Here is a 23,189-nt window from a genome sequence, read left to right as displayed (position 1 = left end):
TGTAGCTTCATTCCAGCACCCAAAAAAAAAAGAAGTTTGATTTTGTGTATGGTGCTATGTTTCTTAATAGCTTGTATTAGTATATCTATATACAACAGTAGTGTCAACTTTAGCATGGCCCTAACATAGAATTAAGTTGCTTCTCCCATTATAATCCTAATTAGATACAATATTACTGTTTATGACACTTTTAGCTTGGCATATAGTAATTGTCACCCCCTGAAATTTGCTATGAACTCCCCCTTGAGATTTACTCAAGCCATAAACTACTCAAAGAGGTATTGATTATCTCTTACATGTGTAAAACCAAGATTTCCAAATAGCTTGTTCTGCTCAATAGGAAAGTACTTATTGTAATTGCATAATATTGTTCCTTGATCATCATGTTTGCAACTTCACCCTTATGGTGTTTCACGATGTCCCAGTCCCACCATTTGTCAGTTTCATCCTCCAATGTGTGGGTTGTTATATTCGTATTTAGATCGATGCATTAGATACTAAGGTATATCAGGTTTGATAAGAGGTCCTATTTATTTCCTTTTGTGTGAATTGTTGCTTCATGGGCTTAGAATGTTAGTCAAGTCGGCCCTCGGTGATGAGTAGAGATGACTTGACCTAGCCCTATATAAGCTTAAGACCATGCTCTCGTCAAATATGTTCTCTAACCCTAATCTCATTATAAAGAGAGAGCTGAAACATTTTATGAGAGAGAGGTTGCGATTGGATGAATCCAGATATTGTGTACTCAAGGAAGATGACGCGAGGGATATCTTTTATATATTTCAGGATGTGTGAAAGATCATGAACTTATAAAGAAAATCTAACATGGGTCGCTAACCAGACATGATACTTTGGTGAAGAATTGATATTCCAAGTTTGTTTGTATATGCTTAATCCAAACCTATGTCTAAGAACTTCCATTGCATCTCCTCAGTTTCATAAATAGGTCCAAATATCGACCCTCACACTATTGTTCTTCCCTTGTTCACTTTGCTGGTTTCCAAGTGTTTGATAATCAGCATTCTTATTCCCTTCCATCATAACCATTGTAACTTCCACAATCACAACCAAATGTTGCGAAATGATTTGATTGTTGCTTGGTTGAACACATGTTTATCGGCAAGGATTCATCTTGTTTACAATTGAGGAACTAAAATATAAGGTAAGACTCAATGAGTAGTTTGAAGATATTACTTTCAAGAATTTCTAGAACAACAAACCTTTAGAAGGAAATTCAGATGAGAGTAGAGAATGCCCAAAAGAGTTAGAGTTACAAGGAATGTAATGATCGAGATCTAAAACCTAAGAAGGAAATTCAAATAAATTGAGGATTTTAACACATCTTAAGGTTGAATTTTCCGAAGAATGTTTTACTTTCAAAGATTGGTTTCGAAAATCTTTAAAAATGCTAAGATATGATATTTTCTATTATGTCCCAAAAAATGCTACAGACTCGTATGCTACAGACTCAATTTCACCAAATGACCTAAAAAAATTTCCAAATATTTTTCTAACACTTCCAATAAATTATAACCTCCAAATAATTCAACTTAATTTCCAAAACATTTCAAAGTCACTAAAAACTCCCATTTTTCACCACTTTGAGCTCAAAATATTTTTTTTTTTTAGTACTTCCAATAAATTAAAATAACCTCCAAATGATTCAACTTAATATGCAAAAAATTTCAAAGTTACTAAAAACTCCAATCTTTCACCAGCCCAAAATTTTATTTTTCACATAGTTGGCACCAATCAAAAATGCAAAAATTTACAGGATTTCTGAAGGAAGTAGAGGTTCCAACATCAAAATTATTTAGGAATTGGCATAGTGAACGAACTCCTTATAAAGTCCTTGCAAGGTTTCTTAACTTTCTATTGTAGTGTTTTAGTAAGTATGAAGATTACATACTTATATGAGGGAGTTTTCCTCAAATTCCTTGTTTACAAAAAATTAGTGTGTCATGGTAACATTAGTGCCAAACTTAAAGAAAGAAAAGACGTAAGAAAACAGGAAGGAAAATGTTGGGCACAAAAGCCTCGGCCTAAATTCGACTTGAAGCCCAACCCAACATACCCTCCCTTTGTCAGCATGTTTCATTTTGAAATGTTAAAAGTGCCAAACAAATATAGCCCAACAAACTTGGCCCTGCTTGATTTGACCCTTGATCCCACCCAACCTAGAATCCTAACTATTGTCTCATGGTATACCACTACATAGTCGTTCTGTGGTGAGGGTGAGCAAAATTGGTATCAATGATATGCTCACGGTGATATTTCGATCATTTGGGGGGGAATAATTATCATTTCAAAGGACTTGCTAAAGGGTAAACCTCTAAGTCAAAAGAAAACAGTTCAACCTTTAGGAGCTCTTCAATCTGTCGAGGGGAAACGTGACTACTTAAGGCTAGCAATGAAACATGGTTACACATTTTTGGGAAGGAAAAACTATTCAAATATTGCACTGAGTTGGCCACTTTAACCATAATGAATCTTCTAGCTATTTTCGGTATAAACACAAAACCTAAGAAAATGAAGAGTCACTTTGAAGTCAGAAATTGCTCAAACAATGGTGTGACAGAAAGGTTGACACAAAAGTAGTGATTTGGTTCAAGGGCACAAAGAAGGATGTAAAGATCCAAGAAATTTCGCAACCTAACCAGAGACACTTCTTTTGCTCAAAGGAGACAAACTCAACCTACGGGAGGCAATGGGCAACCGGATCCACAGATCCACACATATAAGCAAGAAATGAACTCTACCATAACATAAACCACTGGCAAGCAACCATAATTCAACTCAAATAGATAAAATTCAAAAATTATCTGACGCAATCTCTTTGATCCCTTGCATATCTAACCAAAAAATTTTGAGATCTAAAACCATATCCAACTACAAAATGGAAACTTAATAACATAACATCGATATGAAAGTATTAATGAAAATGAGAAGTTCTGATACAGGCAAAGCACCAGATGAAAGTCTCTTAGTCGAAAAGGCTGAATCCCATATCCTGCAACAAGAAATTTAAGTAAGTATAGACATTCAAAACAGCAACATTGTAATTAGATCATGCAAACTTGCAAACAAAGAAGCAACATAGGTACAAACTACAGCAGAATTTTAAACAGAAATTACATCATCTGTGTCTTCCTTCTCTTCGACCTTCTCTTCCTTCTTCTGCTCAGCAGCGGCAGGAGCTGCAGCACCAGCATCAGCTGCAGGTGCTGAATAAGCAACTGCACCACCACCAGATGGAACAGATGCCAACTTCTCCCTTCCGGAAGCAATTACTTCTGTAATATCTTTGCCCTTGACTTCAGACAACAGCAACTCAATCCTGTCACCATCGGCCTCAGCTCCAACTGTAAACAAACCAAAACTTAATTTAATGTGCAAGTGCAAAAAATTTGGCGCAACAAATAATTATGCACCAGTTTTGTTCTTAAAAATTCCTATGGACAACACGATGTTAAGCATCTTTTTGTGCAACCATTACTTTGTCAAGACTTTACACAAAATGTTAAATGTATCACATATGAGGTTCTTCTGCACTAGTTAAACAGGAAACCATGAGCTTTTTGAATTTTTGACTAATGAATGACCAGATGTCAATAAAAAATCATCTCCACTCCGATGATATAGAAAATTCAATTATAAACAGGCCTATAGATTGTAAGAATAGTGCCAAAATGCCAACCCAAGACAAATTTAACGAGGACTAACAGAGGGACAGAGTATTGCACAATATTCAAAGGAGCGAGAGCGCAAGACTATAACTCTTTCCATAGATGTCGGGTTAAGGTGCTCTAGCACTAGAGCTGCCCCCGTCAAAATTAGATAATTAAACCATCTCAATCTGAGAGACCCTAAAATATGGTTCAGCAGTTAATCCAAATATAAAAGACTACATAGACTAATATCATCAAGACGCGATTAAAATAATTACAAACGCATCACAAAGCCATTTAAAATATCAAAAGCAAACCAAACCCACAAATGGCAATCCAAATTCAACAAAAACTATTGAACGAAGTCAGTAATAATGCAACTTTGAGTCATACATTAAAAGAAAAAAAGGTTTTCAAAATAAAAGTCACCTGATCCGAGAATGTCCTTCAAATCAGCAGCTGAGGGGCTGGTCTTGCCTCCCAAAACAGCGAGCAAATATGCAGCGACCACCTTCATCTCTGTCCAAACAAAATATATCACACTTAACCAGCTACAAATAAACAGAAGAAAAAATTGAACTAAACAAGGAAGATAAGATTTATCTGTAAGACATAAAATTCATAACCAAGGTCCATAAAGCTTGTCTCAATTTACAAGAACTGATAGCACAATTCAAAGATATGCACTTAAAACATCCACATTCAATCAACTATATGATTGGCTGAAATTGAGAAGAAATTGAAGCATACCCATATGAGAAGAGAGAGAGAGAGAGAGAGTTTAAAGAGAAGTTACCGTCTAAGACTGAATAAAGAGAGCTTCTGCAGCAAAGCCTCAATGGCAGATGAGAGCAGAGACGACTGAATGTGAGACGGAAACAAGAGAGTGGCGGCCGAAAGAGAGTTCGAGGGGAAATAAGAAAACGCGAGATTAGGTTAAAACCTGTACATCGATTTTTTTTATTTATATTTTATTGTTTTCGGTTTATATGAACCTAGCCCACAACCGGTTTGGGTTTAAAGGTGTAAAATTGGGCCGATTTGGCTCTCTCTTTGCCCAGTACCATTTAAGGCTCTCCCACCCAAAAGCTCCAAAATCCAAATTTTGTACTCCCAGATACAACTATTTAACGACACACAAGTTTTTTCCTTCCGACTCAAGGTTGTGGGTATGCTCGCCGGTGATGAAGGTAGCAAATTTCTACCTAAATTCTTTTTCATTAAAATTTAAAAAAAAATAATTTACAACCCGATTTTATTCATTATAACAATTGTTTTAACCTCAAATTAATTTTTATTAATTTTTCTTCGTGTTAATTTTATTTTCTGATAAATTTGATCTTTTTAACAAACAAATAGGGCTCGTCAATGGGCCGGACTGGGCTAGCTCAGCCCAAATGTAATGGGCTTGGGTCGGGTCGAGCTAGGCTTTAAAGAGGAGAGAGAAAATATCGGGCCGGGCTGAATTTTTTTTAGAAAATTCAAAGCCCAAGCCCGACCCATGGGGTCGGGCTTGAGAAAGCGCATTGGGTTGGGGCGGGGCCGAAATGGACCTACTTCATTCGAAAAAAATCATAAACTTAATGATAAGGGCATTTTAGTCCAAATTTGATATTAAACTCACTTAATTCTAATATTTTCACATCAAACCAAATTCATAAAACACCCAATAAAGTCACACAACTTAATAAGATTTTCCACAAAAATAATAAAATGAAGTACTATTTTTGAGGTTATTACATAATTAGACCGTAATACGTTTTAAGAAATAATTTTAAAAAATAATAAGTATAATTTTTTTTTTAAAGGATGGTATGAATAAATATGCAAATATTTGGTGATGTGTTCAAGAAAAGCATGATTATATTTGGTGGTAGGATTATGTTTCGTGATATGATTATATTTGGTGATATGATATGTTGTTCATCTTATTTATATATATAATTGTTGTATTAATAATTGACACAAATTAATGCGCTAATCATCCAATTATAAACTAGGAATGAGTAAAGAAAAGTAAATGAAATGAACAAATTATATATGTGGTTTAAGTGATATAATCCTTATCTTAAACTCTTACTTATACATAATTATATATGTATGCGGGCCTAACGGGTCGGGCGTGGGAGGGTCAAGCCGGGCTTTTTTGGGCTTAATCGGGTTGGGCCTATGGACCGGGCCGGGCTTCAGACACCAAGCCCAAGCCTAGCCCAGCCCAAAGTGGGCCGAGCCATCTCAAAGTCCATAACAAGCCGGCCCGGACTTTTTTCCGATGGACCGGACGGGCCCCTATCGGCCCATGAGCCGTAGGCCAAATGATGAGGCCTATAAACAAACAACAACAAAATTGCAAAATTTGATTATGTGAATTAAAATCAAACACACTATACAATATAGTAGAAGGAACAAGAGTGGAATTTTGAAATAACTTTGTGAGTTTCTTAGTTTAGTTGGAAGAAAAAGTTTGTTCTCTATAATGAAAACATATGATCTTCTCAAGAAAATTAGCTAAATTACCGAACCACAACTAGCTCTCTAATGATGATGCCTTCTGGGCTCAATGACATTACTTGCGTGTTGTATATACACTGTATATAATATGTTCCATAAGTATTTATTGGGAAAATAAATAAACATATTATAGCATTTCTGAAGTAAGAAGAATAAAAAAGGCTCGTAACTCAAAAAATAAATAAACATATTATAGCATTTCTTAAGAAGTAAGAAGGATAAAAAAGGCTCGTAACTCAAGTGGTTAAAAAATATTTACCTGTGCACCTTTCAGAAATAACCAATATGTTCTTCCTTTCGTACAATTACAAGAATAAAATTTTCCAACAAAAAGCTGTTTGAAAGTCCAAAACCTCTTTTTCTCTCCCCCCACCCCCTCTCTTTTGGAAGCATGTCCTCGCTATTAATCAACAAAAAATTCTATATAGCATTATTAATTATAGGGGTCCTATTTATTTTAAAAAATATATTGAGGTAACATGATATTTGACATTTCGGATGGAGTTAAATTTTTACTAATTGTCAAATTGTCATATAAGTCATCAAATCCAAATTTAACATTTTGTATTTAATATCTCCCTTGGAGATGCTCTTGTGTACTTACGTAGTTGTTGGAGGACTAGTGCTCATTGCCCTTGCCAAACATGAACCAACCATTTGGGTCCATGATTACATTAACTCTTTCTTTGGACACTATCGGTGCGTTTGGATGGGTGAAATAAACTTGGGATTTGGATAAAAGTCATAATTTCTAAATTGACATACACCAATTCTTGTGTTTAGATAAAAAAAACAAAAAACAAAGAAATTTAGAAATTGTACGCAGGAAAATATATGGAATTTGGAGGTCATAGATATCAACTTTAAATTCTATCTAAATAGTTGTCATTTCTAAAATTCCAGAGAAATGAAGTTCTAAAATATTGAATTCTATGGTTAAATCCAAGCTAAACAAAAAAGTTTACAAATTCTAGAACATTAATTTACATCATTAAATTCCTCAGTACTTCCACGTCCAAACACATTTTTGGTAAATCTTTGTTAAAGAATGTGTTGAACATTTTTCATATGGGAGTAATATTTTATTATAATTCAACATATTCCTTCCTTCTCCTTTTTTATGGGTAATTTCCTACTTTCTAGCATAAAGTTTACAATTGGCATCCACTATGAAAAATAAGAACAATATTAGTAAAGAATGAATAATATGTGACAATAATGGTGGAGATTATAACTTGTGCACAAAGATTAGTTAGGGAAGCAACAATTTTCTTATCCAATATAGTAGCCAAATTTCATGAACTAAGAACAAGGTCCACTTATAAAATGGATAGAAAATCAAGTCTTAAACAAACATAATGTTCACTTTATAGTGAACTTATTCAAAAGTTCCAAGTACCAAAACCTTGTCCTAAAACAAGTTATATATAAGTATATAACACAGAAGTAATAAACTTATTACATGGCCAACATGAAGAAAACATCACAATCTTCTGAAGTCGATGATCTAACATAATAAGAACTCTCTCTATTCATGTTGCTTTTGGCAGCCTCATGTTATAAATTTCACGTTCCATCTATAGAAAAGAAAATTCTGAAAATTAGAACATTTGTGTAAGGACAATTACCAAGGCAAGTTTTTATTCCTATATTGTTTATGGTCTCTAATTATAAAATCAATGTGTTTATTTATTTTCAATCTGCAATCAGCAATCAAATGAACGATAATTAAATATATATGACATCTTCATAAGGTTTTGGAAGTGATACAATGTAAAAACATGCAACATGCAAATTAAAACTACTGAGAAAGGAATTAAAGATTCAAAATAACTGTTACCCCAACAATGCGATTCAAATTCTCTTTGGCGACAAGATATTCACGGTTGACAGCTTCAAGAGCCACAAGGCACCTACAAGAACAAAACCACACATATATGTATTATTCATAAGTTTTGTTAGTAGATTATTTGGGGATCATGAGAGAAGAAATAAAATCTTAACCCTTCTTTGTTCTTTGCTTCACTTGCATCAACGAGCTCTTGACAGGCAAGGGCAACCCGGCCACAGGCATTACTGTAAGTCCAAAATGCAGTAAATTAAGAAGACCAGGATGTGCAACAAATTAAGAAGCATCCATTTGAGCTCATAATATACAATACAAAAATCCAGAGCAGACCAATAGATATTAAAAGAAATTCTTAGCAATGATGTCCTTTATTCTTTTATTTTGAGCTGAAATGGTTCCTTCACATATTATTTTTGCAAGGACGGAACTAAGAACTTTCATACGGGTGAGATATAAATTTTTCCTTTTTTAAGTTTAAAGAGCTAAAAGTAACACAAATTTTTTATTTATCTAATTATTAGAGCTAAAAGTAACGCATATTCTAAAAAATTATCCAATTGACAATTATGACAAAAAATAGATAATAATTGACAATTACCTTGTGGTACTGCCTTTAAACCAGGTTGCGAGTTTATGCACCTCAGAATAGTTGACATCGGGCTCACTCCTAATTAAAATTAAAATTGAATTCTGCAAAATTAATATATATATATATATATATGTAAAACTCCAATTATTTCATGGAAATAGTGAAGGAAATTAATTACAGATTTCTTGTGAGTTCGGCTCTGTAATCTTCAGCTACACGAAGGAAGATGGTGATAATTTCGTCAACCAAGCGAGGGTTGTTGTCATCTTGTAACCCTCTTAGTTCGTCAAAGTAGTCGGTCAAAATGCCCTGCCAGGAAACATATACCATATTTCATAAAGCTTACCAAATTAATCTTGCAAAAACTTAGAAGAGAAAGCAAGATTTATTTATAAGCAAAGCAATATAATGGGGGTGAACTGACTTGTTCTTGCAAGGAGCTGATGAGTTCCTCAAGCTGTTGGCTAAGATCCTTCCCTTTCGCAGCCATTTTCTTCGTTGAGAGAGAGAGAGAGAGAGAGAGAGAGAGAGAGAGAGAGAGAGAGAGAGAGATAGAGAGAGAGATGAAGTTGAAGTGAAATGAGAAAAGAGAGATGAAGTTGAAGTGAAATGAGAAAAGAGAAGGCAATAGAGAGATCAATTAATAAACAAAACCTCTGTATATATGCATGGTTTTATAGCTTCTATATATGTTGTTTGTCATGACACATAGCATGCATATGTTGCTAGCGGTATGCAGTGTGAAGTAGCATGAGCTTTGCATGTCTCTGGTTTCATAACTTCATCATGAGCTTCATAGTGGTCTTTATTTCTATATTTCCTTGGCTCCTTTATGCATGCTTTAATTAATATGTAGGTACATGTTGACTTTGGGTTGATAAATTATCATTTGGGTAATCTTTCAGTTCGAAAACTTTGCTAAATTTAAACCCAACCCGCATGACGTTGTTAATCTATATCAGCTGATCAAACATATACTGTAATCTTGTATATTGAATCAAGAGCAGAGAGAGAGAGAGAGAGAGAGAGTAGAGAGAGTAGCTAGAGAGAGAGAGAAGCTAGAGAGAACAATCTGATATATTTTCTTAATAGATTCGTAATTACATGAGAAAGTCTTCTATATAACTACAGATAACAAACAACTAACTACTACAGTAAGATTATGACAAATGTCACAATCTAAAGCACTATACTCTAACATCCCCCCGCAAGAGCATGCTGTGAGGAACCAAGCATGAGATTGCAGCAATGAGTTCTAAAAAGAGGACCACTCAACCCCTTTGTAAGAATATCAGCAAACTGCTCTTGAGAAGACACAAACTGCACAGAGAGTTGTTTCAGTGATACTCTTTCGCGAACAAAATGCACGTCGATTTCTATGTGTTTGGTCTTTTGATGCTGAACAGGATTAAAAGATAAGGCAATGGCTGAGAGATTGTCACTAAAGAGGACAGGCACACTAGGTAGTGGAATGTGCAGAAATGCTAATAACTTTTTGATCCAATCCAATTCAGCTGAGGTAAATGATAAAGCTCGATATTCAGCTTCGGTTGATGATCTAGAAACAGTTTGTTGCTTCTTAGAGGACCATGAAATTGGATTGTTACCCAAAAATACCACCAAACCAGTAGTAGATCTTCTGTCATTAGGGTCCCCTGCCCAATCAGCATCACTAAAAGCCTTTAACTGCAAATCTCCTCTAGTATATGAGATACCAAACTGCATTGTGCCCTTTAGATATCTTAATATATGTTTAACTGCAGTAAAATGGGATACCATTGGATTCTGCATAAACTGACAGACTTGGTGCACAGAAAAAGCAATATCTGGCCTTGTAAAAGTTAAGTATTGTAGAGCCCCTACAATACTTCTATACAACTTAGGATTGGAATAAGGATCCCCATCCTTTTTGAGTAACCAGTTGTAAGGAAGACATGGAGTATCACATGGTTTAGCATCAAACATTTCAAATTTAACCAATAGATCTGTCACATATTTGGTTTGTGACAGAAACAAACCAGTGGCAGTTTTAGTGATTTGAATCCCTAAGAAATAGTGGAGCAACCCTAAATCCTTGATATCAAACTCAGTAGTAAGAGCACTAATAACTTGTGTAATTGCACCAGAAGCACTGCCAGTTATAATGTTGTCATCCACATAGAGGAGCAGAACCACAATCTCATGACCAACATGCTTAACAAACAATGAGGAGTCAGAGTATGTTTTTTCAAAACCCAAAGAAGGAAGAAACTGAGTAAACCGGTCATTCCAGGCCATAGGAGCCTATTTTAGCCCATATAGGGATTCAAGCAGTTTACACACAAGATGAGGATGAGATGGATCTTCAAAACCAGGAGGTTGAGACATGTAGACCTCATCTTGTAGGATGCCATGCAAAAATGCATTTTTGACATCTAATTATCGAAGAGGCCAATTGAAATGGACAGCAAGAGCAAGAACTAACCTAATTGTGGTAGGCTTCACCACAGGACTAAAAGTCTCCCCATAATCCAATCCAGGTTCTTGACTGAAACCCTTAGCAACTAACCGTGCTTTATGTCTGGCAATAGACCCATCTGAGTGTCTCTTAATCTTGAAAATCCATTTACATCCAACGAGGTTCTTATTTGCTGGCAATTGAACTAGACTCCAAGTGCCTTGAGTATGTAAAGCATTAACTTCTTCTTTCATGGCCTGTAACCACACAGGGACTTTGATTGCAGACTTGTAACTAACTAGTTCAACCAAGGACATATCAGTTCCTCCAGAGTCCTGAACACTTGCTAAGAGAGTCTTCTTTTTAATAATCCCACTCTTGCTTCTAGTTTGCATGGGATGCAGATTGAGTGGAGGAATGGACAACACTACTTGTAAAGTGTAACATCTCGACTGCAAATTTAATCCCTTATTTAAATTATTTAAGAAAAATTACAAATTTACCCTTGAGGTACGGGTATTTTGATCATTTTCTTCCTCGAAAGGAGTTTGGGGCAGTGACTAGTATTTTTGGGAAGGTCGTACTGAGATGAGTCCATAGACACGTAGTTGGCTCGATTTGGAGTTGAAACGAAGAAGTTACGAGCAAAACAAGTTCAGTGGCAAAATCGTAAATATTTTAGAATGAGATTTTTTTATATAAAAATCAGATTCTCTCTCTCTCTCTCTCTCTCCCTCCCTGCGCGCAGAAACAACCCCCCATGTTACTGTTCACCACGGTGGTTTTTGGGCCACCACCGTCGCATCCTTCTACCGCTTGGGGTGGCACCGGTCCCAAAAGAACTGTGCCACCTCCCTCTTCCCATCATGACCAATCTCAGCCGCTGGAACCACCTGTGATCGCCGAAAAATGCAAAAATCTGATCGGTTTTAACCCAAAATTTATGGAGCTTGTTCTGGTGATTCCGGCTACCAAATCTTGAGATCTAGGTATGTTTTATCATCCATTTAATGTGTTCTAACTGATGGTTAGGTATGATTTCATTAATTTTGAGGGTTGATGGTTCGATTTTCAAATTGAAAATCGGGGCCAATTTTTGAATTGCGATTCCGGCCACTTCCGGTCAGTTTTTGGGGTAGGTCCAAGAACAAAAGTGGCTCCAAATGTGGTGTTAGACCTAGGGTAGGAGTTTGGAGCCATGGTTTTGAGATTTTCCGACGATGCATAATCGCTTTGGGCACCCAGCGCTGCCGGTGCGTGGGCGAGGGTAGTGAAGTTGCATTGTCTCTCGATGAGATCCTTAGGTTGTCACGAGTGCGTAGGATTTTGCGGATCTCAATTCAGAAGTCGTTTGACTATCGAACGAATATGGCATATTACGCGTGATCTGGGTTCGATAGGTTGGGACCGTTAGATGGTCTCAAATTTAATATATGTTAATCTAGGTATTTCTAGGATCTTGTAAGAATTCACGGATCGTGAATCGAAGCCCCGGATGTTCCGATTAAATAATTTAAAGTTTATATTTTATATAACTGTCAGATTGTGCGATTGTGAGCGATCTGACCCTCCGATCTAGACTAAACTTGCAAGACGAGTGTCCTATACCTTGTAGAACCCATAGGAACTTCCGGATCAGAATTTGGAGGTCGTGGGCCCAGTGGGCCCGTTTGACCAAGTGTGGGTAGTTTGACCCTTGGTTGACCTTGAGTGTTTCGAGGTAGTTTTACCTTCCTAGAAGGATCATAATGACCCTAATAACAGGTCTTGAGCGTTGTTTAGCTGTGTTGACTATGTTGGGATTTTTAGAGTGTTTATTTGTATTATAGGAAACTTTTAGATATTATTTTAAATAATGAAAATTAGGAAATTCATATTTATGTGAATAATCGTTGGTTTAGAAATAATATTATTTTTATGATTAAATTACGTTACAGTCTACTATAGACTGATATCATTAAAATGAGAATACCTCTAGTATTAGTTTAGATAAGTGAGAGAATGTCAGTTTGATGTGCTATACGCACTACCTTAGGCACCTCTTCGGATTTTGGTTACACTACAAGTACCACCCTGTGAAAGTTAGGTCCCATGTGGCGTAGGTTATCCGACATGCTGACAGACCCATACGTATGTACCGGCGTATGGGGGGATATGTACCGGCGTATGGGGGGGTATGTGATACAATGTTGAGGTCTCGCGTGGCGTAGGTTATCCGGCGTTGAGACAGACCCCATATGTGGCGTTGGTTGTACCGGCGTATGGGGAGATATTGTGATAGTATGTTGAAGTTGCACGTGGTGTAGGTTATCCTACGTGTTGACAGACCCCATATGTGGCGTTGGTTGTACCGGCGTATGGGGAGATATTGTGATATGATGTTGAGGTCTCGCGTGGCATAGGTTATCCGGCGTTGAGACAGACCCCATACGTGGCGTTGGTTGTACCGACGTATGGGGAGATATTGTGATAGTATGTTGAGGTCGCACGTGGCGTAGGTTATTCGCTGTGTTGACAGGCCCCATACGTGGCGTTGGTAGTACCGGCGTATGGGGAGATTATGTGATAATATGGTGAGGTCGCACACGGCGTAGGTTATCCGACGTGTTGACAGACCCCATACGTGGCGTTGGTAATACCGGCGTATGGGGAGATTATGTGAAATACAGAGAAATGAATAAAGGTATTGCCTATGTGTGGAATTGGGTTTTAAGAAAGAACTACGTGTGGCTTGATCCCTCAGTAAGGGTACGTAGACAACCTAAGGTTACTAGGTGCAGCCACAAACTAAATGTTAGTCATGTTGTTTTATGGAGATTGGTTCAGACCTTATTGTTGGTCCTGAAATTTATGTGAAAATGTGATTGTGTTAGGAGGCTAAAACCTCGTATGTTGAAATTGGAAAGGTTAAATGATGCATATTGAAATTTAGTAGTCATAATTCATATTTGAATTTATTGTTTGCCTTGTTTAAGGCATGAATTGATTTGTTAGCGTGTTTGGTAGTTTGTTGAGAATTATTGGAAGGCTGAAGGCTGTTTATGTGAATTGCATTAAATTATATTGTGCATGCTGCCAGTTGTGGATATAAATTGTGTTTTATGTAGGTTGAAAATTTGGGCAATGTTCAATTTACAGGGAAGACTCTGCCGAAATTTCGGCAGAAAGTCTCGGTCTTTAGTAAATGGGCCCTGCATCGGGGTGATGTAGGGAATTCCACAAGATTCGTCTCGGGTTTCAGGAAATTCGGGCCGGGTCCTGTCATAAAATATCAGGTGTAAAATCATGTGTTTCGGATCCAGAACTAGATTTGATGTCAGGTGCCACAGGAATCTGAGGAGTGGCTGGAATTGAAGCAGCAATGAACTGAGAACTTGGATAAACTTCAGGAAAACCGGAGGCAGAATGTGTTAAGGATATTGAGGCAGGTATATGTGATGATGCAGGTGTAGGGATACTAGAAGTTGGAGGAGTAGAATCTGGAATGGATGTGACAACTACATTCTCGGTAGTAACAATAGGCATAGGACAATTGGAACTTGGACATGATTGTGTTGATGTGAATGTGTTTGAATGTGTAGGCAATAAGTCTGTGTAGGGAAAATGGTGTTCATCAAAGATAACATGCCTAGAGACAAACACTCTCTTTGTAGGCACATGATAGCACAAATAGCCTTTATATTTGGTTGCATACCCAATAAACACACACTTTGTAGTTTTGGCCTACAATTTGGTGCTATTATATGGTTTGAGTAGAGGAAAACAGGCACATCCAAAAATTCTAAGGTGAGTAAGGTTTGGATATGTCCCAAATAACATCTCAAAAGGAGATTTGTTATGAAGAACAGCAGTAGGCATACGATTGATTAGATATGTGGCTGTTTGACAAGCATAGGACTAGAACTGAGATGACAATTTGGCTGTTTGTAATAAGGTAATAGTGGTTTCAATGATATGCCTATGTTTCCTCTCAGCAACCCCATTTTGTTCAGGAGTATATGGACAAGAGAGGTGATGTGAAATGCCCTTTTCAAGAAGAAATTTTTTCAATTTGTTGCTGGTATACTCTACCCCCACATCAGTTTGAAGAATTTTAATTGGAGCAGAAAATTGAGTAACAACAAAGGAATAAAAGGCAACAAAGGTAGAGAACAAATCAGACTTGTTTATTAATGGAAAGATCCAGCAATATCTGGTACATTCATCTACAAAGATGGTGTAGTATCTATAACCATCAACTGATATACAGTGTGCAAGACCCCACAAATCAGTATGAATAGTTTCAAAGGGAGTTACAGACTTATTAAGATGTTGTGGAAAAGGTAGTTTGCTAAATTTCCCTTCTAGACATGTATGACACATCATAGGAGATGAGGTATTAGGGACATGGACATTAACTTTATTCAACATCAGAGAAACAACATTATTGGTAGGATGACCTAACCTATGGTGCCACAGATTAGACTGAACAAGTTGGCCAAGAAATGCCTTAGCTTGAGAAGGCGTCTGTGAGTTTGAAGTGGATAAGGAGTGGATAGGATACAGTCCATTACTGCACAAGCCTCTGTAAAGGATCCTCTCTGTGGCTTTGTCTTGAATCCAAAAACAAAAGGCATCAAATATAAGCCAACAATTATTGTCAAGACAAAGTCGATGTACTGACAATAGGTTCTGAGTTAATTGAGGAACATAGAGCACAGAGTTCAATTTTATCGGGGAAACTGATGTATGAATAGTAGAATGACCAAATGAGACACTTTCAAAACTTCACCATTTGCAGTATGAATTGTTTCATTTGTGGGATACGGTGAGGCCAATGACAGATTAGTCAAATCAGCCGTCATATGATTGGTGGCACCAAAATCAGTGAGCCACACCGGAGAGGAACCTGAAGAACAGGATGACTGAGAAGCAGAATTGAGTACTGTGTGCATGGCTTGCAGAGAAGGTTGTGGAGCCTGAAACTGTGAAGGTGTGAATGAGGAATGCTGAGGAGGAGCTTGATATGTAGTATATTGCAAATTCTGTGGTTGCACATGATAGGATGACCTTGAAAAATATGAAGCAGTGGTATGCATTCCAATATAGTTTGGACCCTTATCATTATAGAAGCAATACCAGGTGGTATGATTACTTTTACCACATATGTAACAGTTGGTTTTCTCATGAGAAACCCCACAGAATGGTGCAGTGTGTCCCTCAGAGTTGCATAATTGACAGATTTGAATCATGGGTGCAGAAGGACTTCTAAATTGTTAACCATGTGATTGACCAAGAACTCCAGGATTAGAGTTGGGAAGCACATGTGCCATAGGGGAAAACACTGGTCTAGAATTATAAAATCTAGATCCCTGAGTGAATCTTCCTTTACCCTTGTTCTTGTTCCCATTATAAGGTGTAAAACCTCTAGTGGCCACCTGAGATTGACCATGAGTCGGGGAGAAACTCTGAGGCTGAAAAGGAGGCCTTTTTGTGTAAGTAGAACTTGTATTAGCAACCATAGCTGTCATAAGAGGAGTATTAACTGAATGTTCAACAATGATTTCCTCTGCAAGTAATTGTGAGTAAAAATATTTCAAGGAAATCACACTTTCACGCCCCCGTATAACACATCTGAAGGTGTTATACTCAGCAGGTAGTCCATTCAAGACAAGAATGACAATGTCTTCATCCGCAAAGTATACCCCAAAAGCAGAAAGACAGTCCCTAGCTTCTTTAATGCGATGAAGATATTGAGATATCGAATCAGAACCCTTTTTAATTGTTTGCAAATTAGATTTCATTTGAAAAATGCTAGTCCGAGATACAGTGGAAAATTGTTCCTTTAGCCTAATCCACAGGTCCTTGGAGCTAGTGCTACCAATCACACAGGACATAGCAATAGGTGATCAATTGCATAATAGCTCTATCATGCATTTTCCATACTATATATTCATCAGTTGGAGAAGAAGAAATGATACCACATTCATAAGAGGTCGAACCGTGTTGAGATGGACAAGGGATCGAACCATCAACATACCCCATGATTCCATTGCTTTCAAGCAAAAGTTGCATTTGAAAGTTCCAATTGAGGTAGTTCGAATCATCCAGCCTGACATTAACAGACGTAGAAATGGAGGAAATAAGGGCTGTAATTGGAGATTGAAGCAATTGAAGCTGTGAAGCAGTCACCATCGGGATTGCAAGATCAACTCATGAGTGAGACAATACAACAAACACTTCCTGTGCAAGATTCAGAAAGGACCGATCAACAAGGGAATATAAACACGAAACCCTAGAAATTTCAGAAAGCAGAAAGTGGAGAAGACGAAGTATTGAATTAGAGAAAGACAATGAGCCGAATCAGAGAATGCGGAAGCAACAGAGGATCAAAAACTTCAAGCTTAAGCAACAATGGTGATTGATACCATGTTAATCTATATCAGCTAATCAAACATATATTGTAATCTTGTATATTGAATCAAGAGTAGAGAGAAAGAGAGTAGAGAGAGTAACTAGAGAGAGAGAAGCTAGAGAGAACAATCTGATATATTTTCTTAATAGATTCGTAATTACATGAGAAAGTCTTCTATATAACTACAGATAACAAACAAACAAACTACTACAGTAAGATTATGACAAGTGTCACAATCTAAAGCACTAGACTCTAACAGACGTCTCATTAGATAATTTATCCTATATATTATATTATTTTAATTAAGTCTAAAATGAAGTTACGAAGTGTATATCTATTAAAAATAGGGCCTAGGTGGGCCAGGTTGAGCCTAAACGGGCTTAAAAGGGTAGGATCATAGGCGGGCCGAGGATTTCAAATTCTAAGCCTAGAACCTACTTAATTAAAGAACAGGTCTAGCCGAGTGGGCCTAAATAACGAGTCGGCTTAGAACGTGGGCAAGTAGAGGGTTTCAAATCATGAGTCCAGGCCCTATCCAATTAAAAGAATGGGTCGAGACCCACTTCGGCCCATAGGTCGCGGACGAAATGATGATCCATGACTAGAACCAACGGTTTGGGTCCATGACTATATCACTATCTGGATATTTAAACAAAGAAAAAAAATGAAGGAACTTTTTGTCTTTGTTTTTTTTCAAAAGGAACCTTTTTTGGACACCCGTAGGTCCTCATGCAGTAGGGTTGGGCACAATCCAGATTCAATCGGTTTCATCTCAAAATGACGGCCGAACTAGTTACAATATAATGATTTGGTTAGACCAATTACAACAACAAAATTCTCAACTTGCTACATATATATTTTTTCATTTATTATAGTATCAAACCTTCCTAAAACTCAACATGACATAAAACTTCAAATTTCAATAACTAATATAGCTACAATTCAAATATCAATAACTCCAAAGGTCCATCAAACTTTAAATTCAACATCCATATATAGTTATTATCTAATTAGAGTACACGTAAAATATAATATAAGTAAATAAATATGCAAGTAGATGGCCTGGTTTGGTTTAGGCGGGTTTACAAATGCTCAAAATCAAACCAAACCAAATGATATACGGTCCGATTTGGTTTTTAAACTGTTTGATTTTTTCTTACTCAAAACCAAACCAAACCAGTAATTACAATTTGAATTGACCGGTTTCATCCGTTTAGCCAGATTGATGCCCACCCTTACATTTATCCTCAAGTGTGTTGTGTATTTCTGTTAATACTTTCACCTTCAAGGTGTCATGATTTCATGGTTACAACAAGTTAATAATTACTTTCAGAGTTGGCGGAATAAGCTCATTTTCTAAGCAAAGGCTCCATTGTTTTAGATGAAACTGGCCCTCAATTCTCTTCTCTCTGTCTAGTAATTTGGTACTCATATTTTTTTGTTAGTGAGCTAACCCCATCCCATCCCATGTATAAAATTGAGTAATTTGGTACTCATATATTTTCGTTGTTTGTCTTTTATTTATGATTTAACTGTGGATTCTTTAGGGAAGAAAATAAGTTCATACAAGCATTTCTCCTTCATAACCAAGGCACAGTTAATAATTTGTGTTTCGAGCCCTGCTACCTGAGTGATGATGTCACACTCTAGGGAGAAATGTACTTTCTGTTCGATGGAGGCTATACCGCCATTGATGACACCTGGTTGAAGTTTTTGTTACCATTCTGATGCCCCAAGGCTAGCCCTCGCCCTCATGTTAATGTAGTTATTACTTTGGAAAGGGCAAATTATATCTGTTTCCACTGTTATGCCTTGTAGTTTTCATACATTGTAGGTATAGGAATATACCTAGGTATGAACTGCACATACAGAAATTTCTAAATTGATGGAATCCTCTACAATTACTCATTTAGCTATTTTCTACCGTCGTTGCAGCGCCTTGATCGTGTGGACGAACAGTCCGTTAACAACAACAATGCAGGGGAGGAAGATCCACCAGAGCAGTTCCATAAAGGTTCTGTCATTCTTTTAATCTGCTTTCGTCATAGTGCTCTAAGTTTTGAGTCTTTTGACCACATATTTCTAAATCTTACTACTTACCCGAGCTAACCTAGCTATGTCATCCTCTTACTCAGCTGATGCCGAGAATATCACCTTACCTGACCGTTTTGACTAATGTCAGTCTGATGCATACCTGTACATACAGTTGCTTGGAGAGGTGAGTTGTGTTTCATTCCTCCTATACAACAAAACCCTTTGCTTGTTTTTTTTTTTTTTTTTTTGAATCGCAAAAAATCATGGTCTTATTTGTGTATTCTATGTAAATGGCAGATTTGAGATTGAAGGGGACGAGTAGACGGTTGAACTTCACGTGAGAAGAGCACACATAGATTCACATACCTCCTGCGCCTCTTCAAGATGAGCATAAAAAAGGACAGCACATTCCTTTACCTATAAATAAACTTATTTGTCAAGTCCGCTTGAATCTTTTTACTTGTCCTCGCCGTTTTAAATGTCTATATATTCCACTGCGTAGGTTAATGCAAGTTACATAATTCTGTTATTCATCCACTTTAAATGGTTCTTTTAGTGCCTATCAACTAGGTGCCTGCATTTTGTTACTTTTTTCAGTTTCTCACTTGAGAAAGAAATATTCCACCGTATGTATAGAAATTAGGTGAAAGGTTTTTTCATATATGCATTGCTAATAATATCAAGGCCTTCTACAGCCGATATGCAATCCAAGATGACCATCATGGAGAGGACTTAACGCCAGGAATTTAGACAGTTAGCAAAATTAATCTTATGTCTGCCATATGTAATCATCTTCTGGAAGTGGATAACAGAACTACACACACTAATCAATTTAGAAAATGGGGATGAAGAAGGTTCAGGAGAGACAGGGGCCTATATGAAGGAAAACAGGAAGAACGCAAGCCTTGGCAATGGATTCTGAACAAATAATCATTCATGGCCATTTATACCAATCTTGGCTTCAAAATTCTTCAGATATAGTTTCGATTTGGAGAACAGAAAGAAAACGAACGGTATGTCCGTGGTATCTAAGGTTGATCCTCGCAGTCTATTTAGTTCAGGTGAAGTGTAACCACCAAGCATACTAACTCAAAGTTGAATGGACTGTTAGCGACAACAACAATGCACAAGATCAAAGCCTAACTGATCAGGGCGGTTAGGCTTTGATCCTTCCTGAAGGAGATCCTTCCCTATCCATACTGGTAAGAAAAAGAAAATAAAACTAATTTGCAATTTGCACCGAAAGAATCATGACCAAACAGTCAACCAAGGCCAGAAATAACCAAATTACCAAAGTACACTAATGAAATTATTATTAAAACACAACGACAAACAAAGGAACCAAACCCCAAGCCGAACCTTCACTCTGTGTAAAACATGAATCAGAAATTCAGATACACAAAACAAATCGAAAATTATAGGAAGAAGAGATCAACAATTAAACGAAGACAAGAGGTTTACCTGGTGTGAGCCGGAAGCTTATAGGGAGAAGAAGTGAAGAAATTGAGAGAAGAGAGAGGAGGGCGGCAGGGTGAGTGTAGTGAGGCTACTCTGTGGCTATTTAGGGTTTTTCACTTCACACACCCTCAAAGTTACGATATTCTTTCAACGCCAAAGGATTATTTTATAAAGACATACGACTTTCCGTTGAACAATAGGAAAAACAAACCTATTTACCAAAGCAATATATGATTTCCCAACAAGAATAATTACCAAAACTAATTGGTGAAGGACAAATCTTCGTTCCTTTCAGCTTTTCTGACCTTATTATCATTTTAACTTTTTATATTTTAAAGATTTGTTGATTTCAGTATTCTTGAAAAGGCATATATTTGTTGTATGTGAAAAACAAAACACCCCCAAAAAAAAAAAAAAAAAAAAAAAAACTAAGTTTGTATATGACGGTATCATTTATATGTATTCAAAGCCAATTTGTATGACAAAATAAAGCTAAGTTTTGTATATAGATTGGCACCTAGGAAATCAAGCAGAAGCTCTTTTGGGGTAAATAATTCAGTTTAGAACAATAAAATTAGGGAAACATGAAGTCGTACTAACCAATCACATAGACTACATGTCGTTGGATTAATCCCAAGGGTGTGATCATTAGGGACGCTTAGTAATAGCTAAGCTACCCTCTATATACGCACATGATGCAGTTTTATTATCACGCGTGGAGCATGCTCCATGTGTCTTAAAAGTTTTTATTTTTATTATTAATATGCAGTATGCGTGTGCCAAGATTTCATTATTATTTCATAAATAAATAAAATTTCCATTTACACTCCCTCCATGTGTAAACCATCATCCAACTTTCCTATTACACTGCATCCATGCATCATTATAAAACCCGAACCAAAACCCTAATTTTCATCTACCAAATTTCTTCATCCACTCCAAAAGACAAAAAGAAAACCATTCGATTCTCATGGCTGATAACATGAAGACCACTAACTACCACACTTTCTTGCCAACCAAAGCTCAAGAAGAGGAGGCAAAAAGGGCCAACAATCCTGGGAATCAAGAAAGATGCGTTCAAGTTGAAATCAGAGAGCGTTCACCGCAACCATTTATATTGGAGTCTAGCGATCCAAATCTAACAACACCACCACAAACGAAGGATCTTCTTCGTTCCTAGATGTTTTGTGGTCCAAATCGTTGCTATAAGTTTAAGAGTATGAACTTTGCTCTTTATTGTTCCTTAGATTAAAGGTTTACTTTAGCAAACTTTGGTTTCTTCACTTTTATTTTTCGGCCAACTTCTTTAATTTATGATATGTAATTAAGTAATATCTTAGTTTTTTTAATTACTTTAATTAGTAATTATGTTTTAATTATTATTTCTTTAATGAATATTTAAATATTTTACTGATTTTATAAATTACTTAATGAATCGTAATAATTATTTTAAATTATTTTGTGGACTTTGTTTTTTATTTTTTTTAATATTAAATAATATTTAAAACATAATATATTTAAAGAGTATAGCAACGCGAATATACTGTTTAAATATTTAAATATATTTAAGGAAATATGACAAATGGCACCTAAAAAGGTTAGCAACAACACACAAAAAGGCATAAATTTTCCCTCAACCCTAAGTGCACATAGAGGAACAAAGCTGGAACGTAAGCACATACCATGTCTAATTGATCCATTATCTCAAGGCTCAACTTTGCTATATTTTAATTGTCGGTGTATATTTAAAGCGTATAGCCGCACGGTTATAATATAAAAATATAATATTTAAAAGTATCACTACGCGGCGATACTCTATAAATAGAATATTTTAAAAGTATAGCCGTGCAGCTATACACTCTAAATAGAATAAGTTAAAAGTATAGTTGCGCGACTATATTCTATAAAATTGAATATTTTAAAAGTATAGCCTTGATCCCTATAAAATCAAATTGGAGTAAAAGACCACACCCAGAAAGTGTTGGTCAAGGCCCTCTAATGCCTTAGTATATACAGTCCCGATCTCTTGGACCACAGGAGTCCAAGAGATTGTGGTCACCCACCGTTAGATATTAATCCAATGGTTCAAAATGATATATATAAATGCAATATGACATAAATGATTATTACCCGATTCAAGTCAACCGTTGAATTTACATCCAACGGTGGGTGACCATAAATCTCTTGGACTACAGGGGTCCAAGAGATCAGGACTGTATATATATATATATACACAGTCTCGATCTCTT

The 23,189-nt window shown here is 36.5% G+C and overlaps 2 protein-coding genes and 1 long non-coding RNA gene across 3 annotated transcripts; all 3 read right to left on the bottom strand.

The window, feature by feature from the left end:
• On the bottom strand, positions 2,775–4,625 carry LOC18773882 (60S acidic ribosomal protein P2B). Its single transcript, XM_020567439.1, has 4 exons — positions 4,465–4,625; positions 4,098–4,187; positions 3,136–3,362; positions 2,775–3,010 (listed from the first exon to the last, which is right to left on the bottom strand). Exons 2-4 carry the CDS (start codon positions 4,183–4,185, stop codon positions 2,984–2,986), a joined length of 342 nt encoding a protein of 113 aa, XP_020423028.1. The 5' UTR covers positions 4,186–4,187; positions 4,465–4,625; the 3' UTR covers positions 2,775–2,983.
• LOC109949508 (histidine-containing phosphotransfer protein 2-like) lies at positions 7,576–17,568 on the bottom strand. Its single transcript, XM_020565285.1, has 7 exons — positions 17,015–17,568; positions 9,042–9,110; positions 8,796–8,926; positions 8,627–8,695; positions 8,184–8,255; positions 8,020–8,092; positions 7,576–7,756 (listed from the first exon to the last, which is right to left on the bottom strand). Exons 1-7 carry the CDS (start codon positions 17,150–17,152, stop codon positions 7,712–7,714), a joined length of 597 nt encoding a protein of 198 aa, XP_020420874.1. The 5' UTR covers positions 17,153–17,568; the 3' UTR covers positions 7,576–7,711.
• On the bottom strand, positions 20,745–21,083 carry LOC109949965. The gene is made up of 2 exons (XR_002272292.1): positions 20,944–21,083; positions 20,745–20,848 (listed from the first exon to the last, which is right to left on the bottom strand). It is a non-coding gene; the product is annotated as an uncharacterized LOC109949965 (long non-coding RNA).

Source organism: Prunus persica, chromosome G6 (genome assembly GCF_000346465.2).
Source record: "Prunus persica cultivar Lovell chromosome G6, Prunus_persica_NCBIv2, whole genome shotgun sequence".
Lineage (NCBI taxonomy): Eukaryota > Viridiplantae > Streptophyta > Magnoliopsida > Rosales > Rosaceae > Prunus > Prunus persica.
Note: the sequence above shows the minus strand (reverse complement) of the source record. Positions and strands in the feature narration are given on the sequence as shown.

Excerpts from the sequence above, each read along its gene's own strand:
- LOC18773882 (XM_020567439.1), bottom strand. The coding sequence starts at position 4,185 with ATGAAGGTGGTCGCTGCATATTTGCTCGCTGTTTTGGGAGGCAAGACC. Across the intron at positions 3,363-4,097 it reads GAAGGACATTCTCGGATCAG|TTGGAGCTGAGGCCGATGGT; the intron begins GTGACTTTTATT and ends GTTTGTTTACAG. Across the intron at positions 3,011-3,135 it reads AGAAGGAAGACACAGATGAT|GATATGGGATTCAGCCTTTT; the intron begins GTAATTTCTGTT and ends TTCTTGTTGCAG.
- LOC109949508 (XM_020565285.1), bottom strand. The coding sequence starts at position 17,152 with ATGTCAGGCTGGATGATTCGAACTACCTCAATTGGAACTTTCAAATGC. Across the intron at positions 8,927-9,041 it reads TCAGCTCCTTGCAAGAACAA|GGCATTTTGACCGACTACTT; the intron begins GTCAGTTCACCC and ends GTTTCCTGGCAG. Across the intron at positions 8,696-8,795 it reads GCCGAACTCACAAGAAATCT|GAGTGAGCCCGATGTCAACT; the intron begins GTAATTAATTTC and ends AATTTTAATTAG.